Source organism: Macaca thibetana, chromosome 16 (assembly GCF_024542745.1).
Source record: "Macaca thibetana thibetana isolate TM-01 chromosome 16, ASM2454274v1, whole genome shotgun sequence".
Lineage (NCBI taxonomy): Eukaryota > Metazoa > Chordata > Mammalia > Primates > Cercopithecidae > Macaca > Macaca thibetana.
In genome coordinates, this window is record NC_065593.1 from 13,601,036 (window position 1) to 13,617,360 (window position 16,325).

The 16,325-nt window shown below is 47.4% G+C and overlaps 1 protein-coding gene across 4 annotated transcripts in view; it reads right to left on the bottom strand.

Moving 5' to 3' along the window:
• The window catches only part of DNAH2 (dynein axonemal heavy chain 2), a 122,338-nt gene that overhangs the window by 72,817 nt on the left and 33,196 nt on the right, over window positions 1-16,325 (bottom strand). For all 4 annotated transcript variants that reach the window (XM_050765148.1, XM_050765147.1, XM_050765149.1 and 1 more), the window contains 8 exons: window positions 7,201-7,347; window positions 5,781-5,937; window positions 5,307-5,546; window positions 4,826-5,014; window positions 4,498-4,645; window positions 3,504-3,696; window positions 523-723; window positions 281-437 (listed from right to left, as the gene is read on the bottom strand). In XM_050765148.1, coding sequence (XP_050621105.1) covers window positions 281-437; window positions 523-723; window positions 3,504-3,696; window positions 4,498-4,645; window positions 4,826-5,014; window positions 5,307-5,546; window positions 5,781-5,937; window positions 7,201-7,347 — 1,432 coding nt within the window. The remainder of the gene's footprint in view (window positions 1-280; window positions 438-522; window positions 724-3,503; window positions 3,697-4,497; window positions 4,646-4,825; window positions 5,015-5,306; window positions 5,547-5,780; window positions 5,938-7,200; window positions 7,348-16,325) is intronic.

Consider the following 16,325-nt stretch of genomic DNA (forward strand, 5'->3'; position numbering starts at 1 on the left):
TCGTGCCACTGCTCTCCAGCCTGGGTGACAGAGCCAGACTCTGTTTAAAAAAAAAAGAAGAAGAAGAGGAAGAGGAAGAGGAGGAAGAAAAAGAAAAGAAAAAAAAGGAAAAAGAAATCCAGAAGCTAAGTAAAGGTATCGTTTGAGCTAGCTTTGGCTTTCAAATCTGGAGTCTCCTCCTCCTGTCACTTCTCTACTCTCCCTGAGGACAGCCAAGGGCCTCCCCTGCAATCTGCCGCCGATACGGGTTCCAGGTAGACCAAACACCACAGGAACTCACACTGTCCTCGACTGGCACCTCGTACTTTTCAAGAATGGCAAATTGCTCATGTATGGGAGGGATCTGAGTCTCCAGGTTGGCCAAATCGTGCTGCAGGGTATCCATGAGCTGCAAGCTGACCCCCAGTTCCTCCAGCGTCTGGGGAGGGCGGCTGATTCTGAAGGTGGGCAAAGGGAGCTCTAATGAGTGGAAGGCCCAGGGCCTGCCCCTGGCCCCTTCCTGCAGGGCGCCCCAGCCCGCACTTCTCTGCATTGTCCTTCAGGTAGGTGTGCAGCTCCAGGAGACGCCCAGCAGCCATCTCCCTCAGCAGAGTCGTGAACTTGTTCTGCCACTCATTGCAGTGCTGCACCAGGGAGAACTTGAGGTGCGAACAGTCCAGCAGCACAAACTGGATGTTGGTGACGGTCTCCTCTTTCTGCACGTTATTAGCAACTTCTGTGTAGCTGCAAGAGCCCCGGATCCCAGCTAGAATGTCATTTTCTTCAGACATGCCCCCTGTCCCAGCGCGGGCTCCAGGTCTCATTTCCTTCCACCCATATCTGGGCAGCAGTTCTAGAGAGTTCTTCTACTCCCAGGCATCCCTCATTCCAATCTGCCCCAGCCATGCAGCTGTGACTGTCATTTTCCCAGTCACTGGCTATAAAATAGCTGTCAAACTTCTTAGTCTGGCATTCAAAGCTCTAGAGTGAGGCCAGGCGTGGTGGCTTACACCTGTAATCCCAGCACTTTGGGAGGCTGAGGCGGGTGAATCACAAGGTCAGGAGTTCAAGACCAGCCTAGCCAACATGGTGAAACCTTGTCTCTACTAAAAATACAAAAATTAACTGGGTGTGGTGGCGGGCGCCTGTAATCCCAGTTACTGGGGAGGCTGAGGCAGGAGAATCACTTGAACCCAGGAGGCGGAGGCTGCAGTGAGCCAAGATGGCGCCGCTGCACTCCAGCCTGGGTGACAGGGTGAGACTCCATCTCAAAAAAAAAAAGCTTTAGAGTGGCACAGATCTGGGTTGAGTTCACCCTGTGCTGCTTCCTAGTTCTATGACCTCAAGCAGGTTTTGTTTGTTTTTTTTAACTGTGAGCCTTGGTTTCCTCATCTGTAACACAGTGATAATAACAGAGCCTGCCTCATACGGTGGTTGGGAGAATCCACTTGGCTGCTGCAGAGCCCCTTTGCGTTCTTCCTTTCCTGTGCCTATGCTGCAGATCTCACTCTGCAGGGTGAACGTGCTCACGGACTCACATCTTTAGGCCTTTGCTCATGCCATTTCCTCCATGTGGAATGCCTTCCCCACTGCCCATCTCTGCCTGTTGAAATCCTATGCAAAGTCCCTTCCTCCAGGAAGCCTTCCCTAAAATCCCCAGCTGGAAATCCTCTCTCCTTCCATTGAACTGCCCTGGCATGTTATATCCCTTCATCATAGTACTTACCACAGTGCAGCTGTGTAATAATGCAGTACATGAGCCCACGGCTGCAGCCTACAAAGTGCTTTCATGTATCTTTAATCATTTCACAAGGTTCCAAGGTACGTAGTGTAATATCTGTTTCACAGAAAACTGAGGCCCAGAGAATCTAGAAAACCTGCCTAAAGTCACACAGCTAGTAAGTGGCACAGCTGCGATTCCAAGTCTTCTCGTGACACCACGGCCACCGCTCTTTCAGCTGTACTTTTATCTTCCTTACTACTCTAGAGCCCTCAGGAGGAAAGAACTTGCTCATTTCTTTTCTTTCTTTTTTTTTTTTTTTTCCTTAACTCCTCATGGCCCATACAATGCATGTTTATGGAATGTTTACAGAATGAATGAATGAATGACCAGAGGCCCATAAAAAGATGTGAGTTAAGATCAGAAATTAAGGCCCGGCACGGTGGCTCACGCCTGTAATCCCAGCACTTTGGGAGGCCGAGATGGGCGGATCACAAGGTCAGGAGATCGAGACCACGGTGAAACCCCGTCTCTACTAAAAATACAAAAAAAATTAGCCGGGCGCGGTTGTGGGCGCCTGTAGTCCCAGCTACTCGGGAGGCTGAGCCAGGAGAATGGCAGGAACCCGGGAGGCGGAGCTTGCAGTCAGCCGAGATCGCGCCACTGCACTCCAGCCTGGGTGACAGAGGGAGACTCCGTCTCAAAAAAAAAAAAAAGATCAGAAATTAAGATCTTCTTCTAGGCCAAGCATGGTGGCTCACGTCTGTAATCCCAGCACTGAGGGAGGCTGAGGCGGGTGGATGACTTGAGGTCAGGAGTTTGAGACCAGCCTGGCCAACATGGTGAAACCCCGTCTGAACTAAAAATACAAAAATTAGCCAGGCGTGGTGGTAGATGCCTGTAATCCCAGCTACTCGGGAGGCTGAGGCATGAGAATTGCTTGAACCTGGGAAGCAGAGGTTGCACTGCACTCCAGCCTGGGTGACAGAGTGAGACTCTGTCTCAAATACTAAAAAAATACAAAAAACTAGCCGGGCGCGGTCGCGGGCGCCTGTAGTCCCAGCTACTCGGGAGGCTGAGGCGGGAGAATGGCGTGAACCCGGGAGGCGGAGCTTGCAGTGAGCTGAGATCCGGCCACTGCACTCCAGCCTGGGCGGCAGAGCGAGACTCCGTCTCAAAAAAAAAAAAAAAAAAAAAAAAAAAAAAGAAATTAAAAAAAAAAAAAAAAAAAAATTCTTCCAGAGTGAGCAACATAGAATCTCTACAAAAAATTAAAAAAAAAAAAAAGAAAAGAAAAGAAAATTATCCAAGCATAGTGGCATGTGCCTGTGGTCCCAGCTACTCGGGAGGGTTAGGCAGGAGGATCACTTGAGCCCAGGAGGTCCAGGCCGCAGTGAGCTATGATCACATCACTGCACTTCAGCCTGGGCAATGACGGAACAAGACCCTGTCTCAAACAAAATAAAACAAACAAAAGAATCTTCCACTTAACTCCCATCTGCCTTCTTAGAATAAAAGGGCTCATTTCTTTCATCTTCCAGATCTCTGGAATTTCCTTTTTCCCACCAGGCCCTGCCATCCTCCCCTAGACAACTGCTTTTCACCTAAATCATGTCCAGCTCTTCCTTGATCTCTACTCCTTGAGAAGCAAAGGTCCAATGTCCTAGGTCTTGTTCTTTTCCTGTCGTTGAGGACACATGTCGTCCTCAGCCCCACCACCTGCTTCCGAAGACTCTAGGCCCGGGCTCCTCCTCTAGTGCTGTGCCTCCTACAGACAGACTTTCAGTCCACCCTCACCACTCACCGGGCAATGTCGGCATCAAAAGAAGAGACAGGTGGGTTGAGGCGCTGGTAGCGACGAATGAAAGAGTCCTTGTTGATCTCCCAGATCTCCCGGTACATGTCCCAGGTCTTGAGGTAGTTCTGCAGCAGGCCCGCGTTGTTAGTCATGCCGCTGCTGATTTGGGTCTGGATCTTCTTGATGTCCTCATCTTGCTCTTCAAAGGATCAAGAAAAATGCTTCTCACTGACTTCCACCCCAACCCAAGTTCTGCCTGGGCCCTGCCCACTGCTCCAGACCTTCCACTCCAAAACCAGCTTCCCAAAGAAATACAGCTCAAACATGCACGTTAGAAGGTAAAGGAGTAGGCAGAAAGTAAAAATGTGACTCTTAATGTCTCCTTCATAGGATCTGATGTCTTGCCTGTTGGTATCTAGGTCTCTTATAGCCTAGTCCCAGTCCCAGTCCCAAGCTTGTCTTTCCTCATCTCCCATCCCAAATCCCAAATCCCATGAGCATTGGTCACCTAATCTCAACCCCCATCCGTGCCCCTGCTCCCTTCCCCAAACTGGCCCCCCCGCTATTTTTTTTTTTTTAGATGGAGTCTCACTCTGTCACCCAGGCTGGAGTACGGTGGCATGATCTCAGCTCACTGCAACCTCCACCTCCTGGGTGATTCTTTGCCTCAGCCTCCTAAGCAGTTGGGATTATGGGCACCTGCCACCATGCATGGCTAGTTTTTGTATTTTTAGTTGAGATGGGGTTTTGTCATGTTGGCCAGGCTAGTCTCGAACTCCTGACCTCAAATGACCCACCTGCCTCGGCCTCCCAAAGTGCTGGGATTACAGGCATGAGCCACTGTGCCCAGCGGATCTGGTCCCTTGACCTGAGTTTTCCCCAGGTCATGGAGGTGACTGGCCCAGTACATCTGGAAACAGCCCCGGTCTCTCCTCCTGGTCTGGCCCACTCGACAGCCTGTGAAACCCTGTGCCTTGTGCCCTCCCCGTTGCCCACTCACCTACAACTGTCTGAATGGGTTCACGATGTAACTTGCGCTTGGTGAGAATGTCAGGGAGGTGGCGGAAGACAGAGATGGTGGAAAAGAGGTGGTTGCCAATGTCATTGACCACACCTGCCAAAGTCTGCAGAGTGGGTGAGAATTCCACCTGTGAGGAACCCAGTGGAGAGGGAGAGATAAGCCTTAGGACTGGGAAGGTCACACACTTCAGCAGCAGGTCTGAAGGCCACAGGATAAAGTCCAGGCCAAGGACCAAGTTTAGGAATTAAGTGAAACTGACAAATAAGATGTAATGGTTTTGAGATTTTGGGGGCAAAGCGGTTCCTACCTGTGCCACACCTCCTTGCATATCATTCTTCAAAATGACAAGGACTTGGAAGAGTGGGTTTGGGCTGGTCTTTCCATCCCCATTGATAGCCTTGGATAGTTCTAGCAGTGACCACTTCACATTCAGACGCAGGGCATCCTCCATCATGCGGTCCAGCCGAATCGTGTACAGCATCCACTGCTGCTGAATCTGATGGGATGGAGAGAGGAAAAAGAGAACTTTTCAGGGAAGACAGTGCACATCCTGGGAAATGAGATTTCAACAGGGAAGGAAACAACTTGGTTTAATGGAAAGGCAGGACTCTGAGTCCTAGAGGAAGAGGTGTGAGGACTGAAGGTCGGCTGAGTCCAAGACTAGAGCACGATGTTTGAGAAGTACACACTGGTAAAAAGAAAAAAGGGTCGGGAGCAAGAGAATGGCCTGATGAAACTGGGGGACTGTGGTTTTTCCAACCACAACATCCTGGCCACAGGAACCCTACCTCAGGACCATCATTCTTGAAGACCTCATAAGAGTTGGCCATGATGGTCACCACATCCTGGTGCAGGCTCATCAATTTCTGCTGTACAGCTGCCCGGTGCTCTCTTTGGTCCTCTTCAAATTCCAGGTCCCTGTATACCCGTTTGCCACTAATGCGTACCAGCAGCGTCTCTGACATCTCTTGGGCTCGCCAGCCAATGGTCAGAGTGGATGCTTTGAACTCATTCACAATCATCTGCACCTAGAGTCAGGCCCCACCATGGGGGAGTTTCAGCTTGAGAAGAGACCATCTGGACCTCATTCTACCCTCCCACTTGTTCTCCAGCTAGACTGGATGACACACAAAAAAAGTCCTTCCCAAAGCAAACTTAATTCTTTTTACACTACCCACAGGTTTCCCAATCTCTATGCAACACTCGAGTATAAATGACCCATCAGCCTTGCAGACCTTTAGGGTCTAGGGACCATGGCCCACCTTGCTGGCATGTATACGGCACTCCGTGATGAAGAAGGCACTGGCCCCCTTCAAGGCCCAGTGCAGTTTCTTGAGTCCCGGGTGGATCTTCTTATCCAGGAACCGAATACGCTCTTTGAAAAGGGCCTGCTCATCTGGGGACAGCATGGCAATAATCCTGTGCGTAAGAGAGGCCTGGTAGCCAGAGGGAACAAGCCCTGAAGATCTTTCCTCCACATCAGGAAATGGTGGAGAAATCTGAATGTTTCTAGACCACTAGTCTAGATCCTAGATCCCAGATCCTAGACTAGTACTTCCAAAAGAACTTTTTGCAATGATGGAGTGTTCTCTTAGGTTGGTGCAAAAGTGATTGTCATCTAAGTAATGGCAACAACTGCAATCACTTTGTACCAACCTAATACAATGTGTGCTGTCCAATATGGCACCCACTCATCGCATATGGCTATGGAGCATTTGAAATGTGGCCTGTACCAATGAGTAATCGAATTTTTAAGTTTATTTACTTAATTTACACGGAAATAGCCACATGCAGCTAGAGGCCACCATGTTGGACACTGCAGTTCTAGACACTCAAACAAGACTGCTGGTTGCACCTCCTTGGACTTTAACTGGGCTGAGAAAGTTTCCTGCTGTGGTCTGTATATTTGTGTCCCCACCAAATTTGTATGTTAAAACCCCCATTCCCACAGTGATGGTGTTAGGACCTCTGGGAGGTGATTAGGTCATGAGGGTAGAGCCCTCATGAATGGAATTAGTGCCCTCATGAAAGAGGCCTAAGAGAGCTCCCTTGTCTCCTTCTACTATGTGAGGACACAGCAAGAAGACAGCCACTTATGAACCAGGACGCAGGCCCTCACCAGACACCAAATCTGCTGGCGCCTTGCTCTTGGACTCACCAACCCCCAAAAGCGTGAGAAACAAATGTTTGTTGTTTATAAGCCACCTGGTCTATGGCATTTTGTTATAGAAGCCCAAACAGACTAAGACAGTACCTAACCCGGAACAAAGCCTCACTCCAGAGAGAATACCAAGGCAGTCCAGAAACTGAGGCAGGGATGGGGGCAGCAGGCCTTAGTTCAATGAGTCATGTTATTCTGTGCACATAATCCTAACACCAGCCTGTTTCATTCCTAGAGAAGTGGCCCAGAGCTACGATATATGTGGTCCAAGTGCCCTATGGGGTACGAGGGGACCTGATTGGCTTTATGCTCCACCCTGCAGCTAGAAGATAAAACTACAAGGGGTAGGAATAATGGTAGAGCCATAGAGTGGGAGACCTTTTTTTTTTTTTTTTTTTTTGAGAGGAAAAAAATGTAGAGGACAGAAATTGCAGAAAATGGACAACATCACAGGGCAGATAAGAGAAAAAGGAGGAATCAAATAGCATCTCGAAGGGCTGCAGTGAGGACTGGAGCTCTACCTGTTGTAGTCTCTAGCAACAAGTAGCAGATTTTCACGCAGAATGCGCAGGTCCTCCGCTCGCTCGGCTACGTTCACCACGTAATGGGGCGTCTCAAACAGCAGCCGCTCCCAGTAGTCAATTTCCACAAAGAGAATCAGAAGGAACCTTTGAGAGAGAGAAGCCAGGCAGTGAGGGGAATGCACAAGGGGATAAACTAGAGGAACAACCGAGCAAGCGGGAGAGGCTGGGACACACGGGGAAATGCCGAGATAAGAAATGAAGCAGAGGCCTGGTGTGGTGGCTCACGCCTGTAATCCCAGCAGTTTGTGGGGCCGAGGCAGGCGGATTACTTGAGCTCAGGAGTTTGAGACCAGCCTGGCCAACACGGTGGAATCCCGTCTCTACAAAAAAAAAAAGTATAAAATTGGCTGGACTCGGTGGCTCACGCCTGTAATCCCAGCACTTTGGGAGGCCAAGGCGGGCGGATCACAAGGTTAGGAGATCGAGACCACGGTGAAACCCCGTCTCTACTAAAAATACAAAAAATTAGCTGGGCACGGTGGCGGGTGCCTGTAGTCCCAGCTACTCAAGAGGCTGAGGCAGGAGAATCGGTTGAACCCAGGAGGTGGAGGCTGCAGTGAGCTGAGATCGCGCCACTGCACTCCAGCCTGGGCGACCTGGGTAACAGAGACACTGTCTCAAAAAAAAAAAAAAAAAAAAAAAAAAAGAGATACCAGGAAATTTTAAACTGCATTTGAAGCCTTCATCTTAAGTTTTCTTTGCCACCTCATATCCAGTGGTCTCTTCTTTCCTATTCCAGCTGCCACTCCCATGCCGCGCGCTGAAGCTTGCTGTTCACAACCGCTCTATCTGAGACAGCCCACTCAGACCTCCTGCTCCCAGGGCCCAGCTTCCTCCCTGCATCCCAGCACTGGTCCTCAAGTTCTCCCAGCCTACTTATTTTTCAGGCCACTGAGCCCTGGCCTTTCTTCCTGTTAACCCCTACCCTACTTCACTTCCTCCTCCACAGACCTCGCTATCCTTTATTTTAACCACTCTCTTGCCAATCTTCACTCACTTTGTCTCATTCCTTAGTCTAAACCTCCTGACAAAACGCCAGTGCTGGCTAAATCCGACTGTCCTCCCCTCGAGCCCCTGTGGGAAAGGCTGGAGAAGGTCACATGACCACACAGCTTGGCACCACTATGATTCACGGTTGCCTGTCCCACGTGGGTTCTCCAGGCTTTTGTATTTTTAGTAGAGATGGGGTTTCTCCATGTTCGTCAGGCTGGTCTCGAACTCCTGACCTCAGGTGATCCACCCACCTTGGCCTCCCAAAGTGCTGGGATTACAGGCATGAGCCACCACGCCCGGCATGCCTGTAGGTTTTAACATCGTGGCGGACTATACCCCACGCACTTTTTTCCCTGGCTTCTGGACCACGGTCCTCTTTTCTACCCTTCCTTTCAGTAGGAGTATCCTCCTCTCTCCAGCACCCCATGTAAATATCATTCAGCTAGGTGCTGGGGACACAGTAAAGAATCTGCTTTCCTTGCGGCTCCCTTCAATGTGGACTCCCCGAGGTTCTTCACATCCAGCACACTCCCCCTTGGTCATCTCCTCCACTCCCACGGCTTCGGCTGCCTTCCAAAAGCTGATGATCCCCAAACCTGCATGGCTAACCTGGGCTCCAGGCTTGGTTGTGCAACTGTCTACTAGATAGCTCTGCCCTGCTTTCTCATCCACAAGCACCTCAAACTCAGTGTGTCTAGAAACAAGAACATCATCTTCTCTAAACTTGGAGCTCCTGTCTCAGGGAAGGGCACCATCCCACCACCTGCACCAGAAGCATGCATCCTTCCTTGGCCTCACTTTCCGACATCCAACCTCCTTCTGTTTTCAATATGCTAAAGCAAAGTTCAGAAATTCAGACACCTACCTCCAAGGCAAGTGGCTCAAGTGTGATGATAAATGGCAACTGACACTTGGCCTTAAAGTTGAGCTGAAGAGGGCATATGCTCCCCCTAAAAAAGCCACACTCCACGCTCCAGGCGGTTGCTGCCATCTGAAAATGTGGGCCCAGTGTGGCTGCATTTTCTGATTTTTCAAGAGAGGCCAGAAATTGGTTTTTCATGTAAAATCTCCTGAATTTTAAGTGCTAACAACAATTCACCTGAAAAAATAATTATTCAGTGGGCAGTGGGGAGAGGCTTTAGGACTTCTGGCAATCCTTGACTTGGCATTTTGTATTATTTTATAATGGTTCATTAGTTAAACTGAACACACAATTTTTTTTTTTTTTTTTTTTTTTTTTTTGAGATGGAGTCTCGCTCTGTTGCCCAGGCTGGAGTGCAGTGGTGTGATCTCGGCTCATTGCAAGCTCTGCCTCCCGGGTTCACACCATTCTCCTGCTTCAGCCTCCTGAGTAGCTGGGACTACAGGTGCCCGCCACCACGCCCAGCTAATTTTTTGCATTTTTAGTAAAGATGGGGTTTCACCGTGTTAGCCAGGACAGTCTCGATCTCTTGACCTCATAATCCGCCTGCCTCAGCCTCCCAAAGTGCTGGGATTACAGGCGTGAGCCACTGCGCCCGGCCTGAACATACAAGTTTTAAGTATATCTCTGTGTATGACATGTTTCATAATAAAAATGTTTTTAAAGGAAAAAAGATTTTAAACATATTTGTAAAAGTTGCTGGGTACAAAATTAATTTATAAAAATCAAAGTTCTTGGCCGGGCGCGGTGGCTCAAGCCTGTAATCCCAGCACTTTGGGAGGCCGAGACGGGCGGATCACGAGGTCAGGAGATCGAGACCATCCTGGCTAACACGGTGAAACCCCGTCTCTACTAAAATACAAAAAAAATTAGCCGGGCGAGGTGGCGGGCGCCTGTACTCCCAGCTACTCTGGAGGCTGAGGCAGGAGAATGGCGTGAACCCGGGAGGCGGGGCTTGCAGTGAGCTGAGATCCGGCCACTGCACTCCAGCCTGGGCAACAGAGCCAGACTCCGTCTCAAAAAAAAAAAAAAAAAAAAATCAAAGTTCTCAATATAAAAACTGTAACTAGTTAGATATCATCATCAAGAAAAAGAGGCAATAACAATTAAAACAACAAAAATAAAATACCAAAAATTAATCAGAAATTGTGTGTGTGTGTGTGTGTGTGTGTGTAAAATGACTTAGGGGGAAAAGGCAGGACTTAAATAAATTGAAAGAAAAAACACTGTTGGCCGGCCACGGTGGTTCACACCTGTAGTTTCAGCTACTTGGGGGGCTGAGGCAGAAGAGGATCAATGAGCCTGGGAGGTTCTAGTTGCAGTGAGCTGAGATCGTGTCACTGCACTCCAGCTTGCATGACAGAACAAGACTCAGTTTCAAAACACACACACACACACAACATAACTATTCTTGGAAAGACTCAAAATCATAAACATATTCTTCTAAAGTTAACCTATAAATTTAACCAAATCTCTATTCCAGTAAAAATAGGAATGAGGCTATTTTTGGAACTAAACAAATTGATTCTAAAATTCTTATGGGAAATAAATATTAAATATAGCCAGGAAAACTCTGAAGAAAGAAGAGTAATGAGGACAATAATTAAAACAGTTTGGTTCTTGCACATGAATAGACAGATACCAGAATAGTGAATCCCAAAATAGACACAAATATACTGGGGAATTCGTTACTATAAAGACAGCAGTTCACTAAATGAGATTGGGTCAACTCTAAACGAGATGGCTCTAGCCATCTGGAAAAAACAAACAATGAAATACAAAACTCAGTTTGAATCTGCACCTCTTTCTCTACACCAAAATCAATTTCAAATGGATCAAACATCTAAATGTAGAGAATAAAATCATAAAATACCAGAAGAAAATACGCAATATTTTTGAAAATAAAAAAAAAAATCTTGGCCTGGTGTGGCGGCTCATGCCTGTAATTTCAGCACTTTAGGAGGCCTACGTGGGTGGATCATTTCAGGTCAGGAGTTCGAGACCAGCCTGGCCAACAAGGTGAGACCCCATCTCTAAGAAAAATATAAAAATTAGCTGAGCGTGGTGACGTGAGCCTGTAATCCCAGGTACTCGGGAGACTGAGGCAGGAGAATCGCTTGAACCTGGGAGGTGGAGGCAGAGGCAGTAAGCTAAGATCACACCATTGCACTACATCCTGGGTGACAGAGTGAGACAGATTACGTCTCAAAAAAAAAAAAAAAAAAATCTTGAAGAAAAATCATTTGAGGGCACGGTGGCTCATGCCTGTAATCTCAGCACTTTGGGAGGCCAAGGCCAGCAAATCACTTGAGATCAGGAGTTTGAGACCAGCCTGGCCAACCTAAAACTACAAAAATTAGCCAGGCGTGGTGGTGCATGCCTGTAGTCCCAGCTATTCAGGAGGCTGAGGCAGGATAATTGCTTGAACCTGTGAAGCAGAGGTCGCAGTGAGCTGAGATCACGCCATTGCACTCCAGCCTGGGTGACAGAGCGAGACGCCATCTCAAAAAAAACACAAAAAAGGCCAGGCATGGTGGCTCACACCTGTAATCCCAGCACTTTGGCAGGCCGAGGTGCGTGGATCACCTGAGGTCAGGAGTTCGAGACCGCCCTGATGAACATGGAGAAACCCCATCTCTACTAAAATTGCAAAATTAGTCAGGCATGGTGGCGCATGCCTGTAGTCCCAGCTACTCGGAAGGCTGAGGCAAGAGAATCGGTTGAACCCGGGAGGCGAAGGTTGCGGTGAGCCAAGATCACGCCATTGCACTCCAGCCTGGGCAACAAGAGAGAAACTCCGTCTCAAAAAAAAAAACAAAAACAAAAAAACAAAAACAGAAAAATAAAAACACACACACACCAAAAAAAAAAACAAAAACAAAAACAGAAAAAGAAAAACATGGCCTGGTGCGGTGGCTCACGCCTGTAATCCCAGCACTTTGGGAGGCTGAGGCAGGCGGATCACAAGGTCAGGAGATTGAGACCACAGTGAAACCCTGTCTCTACCAAAAATACAAAAAAAAAAATGAGCCAGGCGCGGTGGCGGGCGCCTGTAGTCCCAGCTACTCGGGAGGCTGGGGCAGGAGAATGAACCCAGGAGGCGGAGCTTGCAGTGAGCCAGGATCGCGCCACTGCACTCCAGCTTGGGCGACAGAGCGAGACTCCGTCTCAAAAAAAAAAAAAAAAAAAAAAAAAAAGAAAAAGAAAAACACACACATACCAAAAAAAAAAAAAAAAAAAAAAAGGCTGGGCACATTGGCTCACGCCTGTAATCCTAGCACTTTGGGAGTCTGAGGTGGGCAGATTACTTGAGGTCAGGAGTTCGAGACCAGCCTGGCCAACATGATGAAACCCCATCTCTACTAAAAGTACAAAAATTAGCCAGAAATCGCTTGAACCTGGGACGCAGAGGTTGCAGTCAGCCAAGATGGTGCCACTGTACTCCAGCCTGGGCAACAGGGCCAGATTCCACCTCAAAAAATAAAACAGAACAAAACAAAACAAAATAAAACAACAAAACTTGATTTTTTTTCATCTGCAGGGTTTTTAAAATAAAATTGCACTTTTTAATCACAAAGGATAAAAGTTCCCGTTACCTGAAGATATGCTCAAGAAACTCTGCATTCTAAATACTGCTGAAATGTTATTTGGAGAGAATATTGAGGTGAAAATTCTGGAATGTTTTTAGTCTTTTCTACAGGCAAGCACAGAATTAACAATATTGGAGATAATAACACATTTTAAACTTCGCAAAGGATCATGTTTTTACCATCTTTATTGGAGAAGAATCTTCCAAGAATGAAATGATTTTCATGTGCTCACTTCTTTGTAATACAGGCTTTAAGAGATTGTGGAAGAAGAAAGGCTGTTTTTTCAAATCTTGAAGATCTCCACTAACGTATATGGTATTTTTAAAACTGCTAAAATTTCTTCAAAATGAGTAAGCCTCCCGAAAGTATAAATGAGCAATGGATCACCAGACATTTAAGGAAAGCCTTCAAAAGTAAAAGAGAGAGGCCAAAGCCAAAGACAATTACTAGGAATCGGCTAGAATTCCAACCCAGCCAAATGTCCAGCAAGTAGAGGGCAGGAAAACTGTTGCCAATCAGGCAAAAAGTCAAAACATTTAACTCCCATGCACCATTTCTTAGGAAACTACTAATGAGCCGGGCGCGGTGGCTCAAGCCTGTAATCCCAGCACTTTGGGAGGCCGAGACGGGCGGATCACGAGGTCAGGAGATCGAGACCATCCTGGCTAACACGGTGAAACCCCGTCTCTACTAAAAAATACAAAAAACTAGCCGGGCGAGGTGGCTGGCGCCTGTAGTCCCAGCTACTCGGGAGGCTGAGGCAGGAGAATAGCGTAAACCCGGGAGGCGGAGCTTGCAGTGAGCTGAGATCCGGCCACTGCACTCCAGTCTGGGCGACAGAGCGAGACTCCGTCTCAAAAAAAAAAAAAAAAAAGGAAACTACTAATGGATACACACCAACAAAACAAAGGCATAAACCAAGAAAGAGGAAGACAAAGGAAATACGAAATCAAACAAGGAAAGAGGCTGAGGGAAGTCCCAGGGTAACTGCTTTGTAGCAGGCCTTGAAAACAACACCAGTTGAACGGAAGCAGGAGGACAGGGGAAAAATAGATCTAAGAGAAACATTAAAACCACTACCCGGCATGTCAGATTGTGAGGAAAAATATTACTCAAAGGGGTTTTATTGGTTGGTTTGGAAGACTTAGTGATAGTGAATACTGCACTAACAAAAATAATGAGGTGGCCGGGCACAGTGGCTCACACCTGTAATCCCAGCAATTTGGGAGGCCGAGGTGGGTGGACCACCTGAGGTCAGGAGTTTGAGACCAGCCTGGCCAACATGGTGAAACCCTGTCTATATGAAAAATACAAAAAATTATCCAGGCATGGTGGCAGGCACCTGTAATCCCAACTACTCAGGAGGCTGAGGCAGGAGAATCGCTTGAACCTGGGAAGCAGAGGTTGTGGTGAGACGAGATCACGCCACTGCACTCCAGCCTGGGCAACAAGAGTGAAATTCCATCTCAAATAATAATAATAATAATAATGACAGTAGTGAGGTAATTTTTTTTTTTTTTTTTTGAGACGGAGTCTCACTCTGTCGCCCAGGCTGCAGTGCAATGGTGTGATCTCGGCTCACTGCAACCTCTGCCTCCTGGGTTCAAGCGAGATTCTCCTGCTTCAGCCTCCCAAATAGCTGGGATTACAGCCGCCCACCACCATGTCCAGCTATTTTTTGTATTTTTAGTAGAGACAGGGTTTCACCATGTTGGCCAGGCTGGTCTCGAACTCCTGACCTCGTGATCTGCCCACCTCAGCCTCCCAAAGTGCTGGGATTACAGGCATAAGCCACCATGCCCAGCCTAATAATGAAGTAATTTTAAATTCCAAATAGAGCAAAACATCGTACAAGCAAAGAACTATGACAACGTAAAATTACTCAACTCAGCAGTAAACAACTCAGCAGTAAACAATCCTAACAGAGTCCTCATAAGATAAGCCCTAAGCATCAATGTAACAAAAAGTGTGTTATAATGATATGGGGAGAATGGAAGTGTGTGAATAGAATAGATACGGAAACATTTCTAGTAGCATAAACATATTATCATGTCCTTCCAACTGGATGTCTTGGATTTGTCACTGTTGATAAACATCTGGGCAAGCCTACTTGGGCGTGTATGCTGGCCAACATTGCACCAAAATAAACTCTTCATTCTCTCATCTTGGCAAGATTTTCTTTTTTCTTTCTTCTTTTTTTTTTTTTTTTTTTTTTTTTTGAGATGGAGTTTTGCTCTTGTTGCCCAGGCTGGAGTGCAATGGCACAATCTCGGCTCCCACCGCAACCTCTGCCTCCCAGGTTCAAGCAATTCTCTTGTCTCAGCCTCCTGAGTAGCTGGGATTACAGACGCTCGCCACCACGCCCGGCTAATTTTGTATTTTTAGTAGAGACAGGGTTTCTCCACGTTGGTCAGGCTGGTCTCAAACTTCTGACCTCAGGTGATCCGCCCGCCTTGATCTCCCAAAGTGCTGGGATTACAGGTGTGAGCCACCGCACCCGGCCTTGGCAAGATTTTCAAGGTAACTTTAAGGCAAATTATCCAAGTTTAATATGTCAGTCAACAGGATGAATTCGGACAATACCTTCCTGATGCTGAGCTGAAAATCCTGGGAGACCCTTTGAATGATGTTCAGTCTTTAACAGAAGTTTGTCAAGAAATTTCCAGAATGCAAATTTTATTTTATTGACAAATATCAGTTTTTCTTTAAAAAAAAAAATTGTTTGGCAGGGTTGGGCAAGGTAGCTTAGGCCTGTAATCCCAACACTTTGGGAGGCTGAGGCGGGTGGATGGCTTGAACTCAGGAGTTTGAGACCAGCCTGAGCAACATGGCAAAAACCCATCTCTACCAAAAATAGAAAAAATTAGCCAGGCATGGTGGCAGGTGCCTGTGTTCCCAGTACTCAGGAAGCTGAGGTGGGAGGGTCGCTTGAGCCCGAGAGGCAGGGGCCACGGTGAGCCAAGATTGTACCAATGCACTCCAGGCTGGGTAACAGAGTAAGACTTTGTCTCAAAAATAAAAATAAATAAAAATCTGTCTGAGGGATGACTTTTTAAAAATACTTCATAATTTATCTCCAAACAAGTGGTCAGGCAGTAGAGGTAGAAAGGAAAGCCGGCGGAATTGAGTGCTTAAGAGCCCACAGCGGGCTGACCGGGGGGAGAAGGCACTCTATGACCGGGGGAAAAAAGAGAGAAGCTCTGGGAACAAAAAACAGACCTCAGTATCTCATCTCCTGCTCTCAGGAAATTCTACTCTGCTCTACTCAGGGTGATAACACAGCTTCTTCAGCCAGGGTGTGGATGACATCTGGAATATGTTTGTGTTAAGTGCAATCTGTGAAGCTGTTCTGGCCGTAAAACGTGATAAAAGCCGATTTGGACTTCAGAGTTCAAATATTTGGGATATAGGTGGGATAGCAAAACCCCTTGTGGGATTAAATAAGTGCTATTAGGGACTGGAAGGCTCCAGAACTAAGAGAGCCAGGTAATTCCAGGGAACATCAGACCATTTGAACAGTCTGCTTATTTCAAGATCTTAACTGGAGCTTGAACACA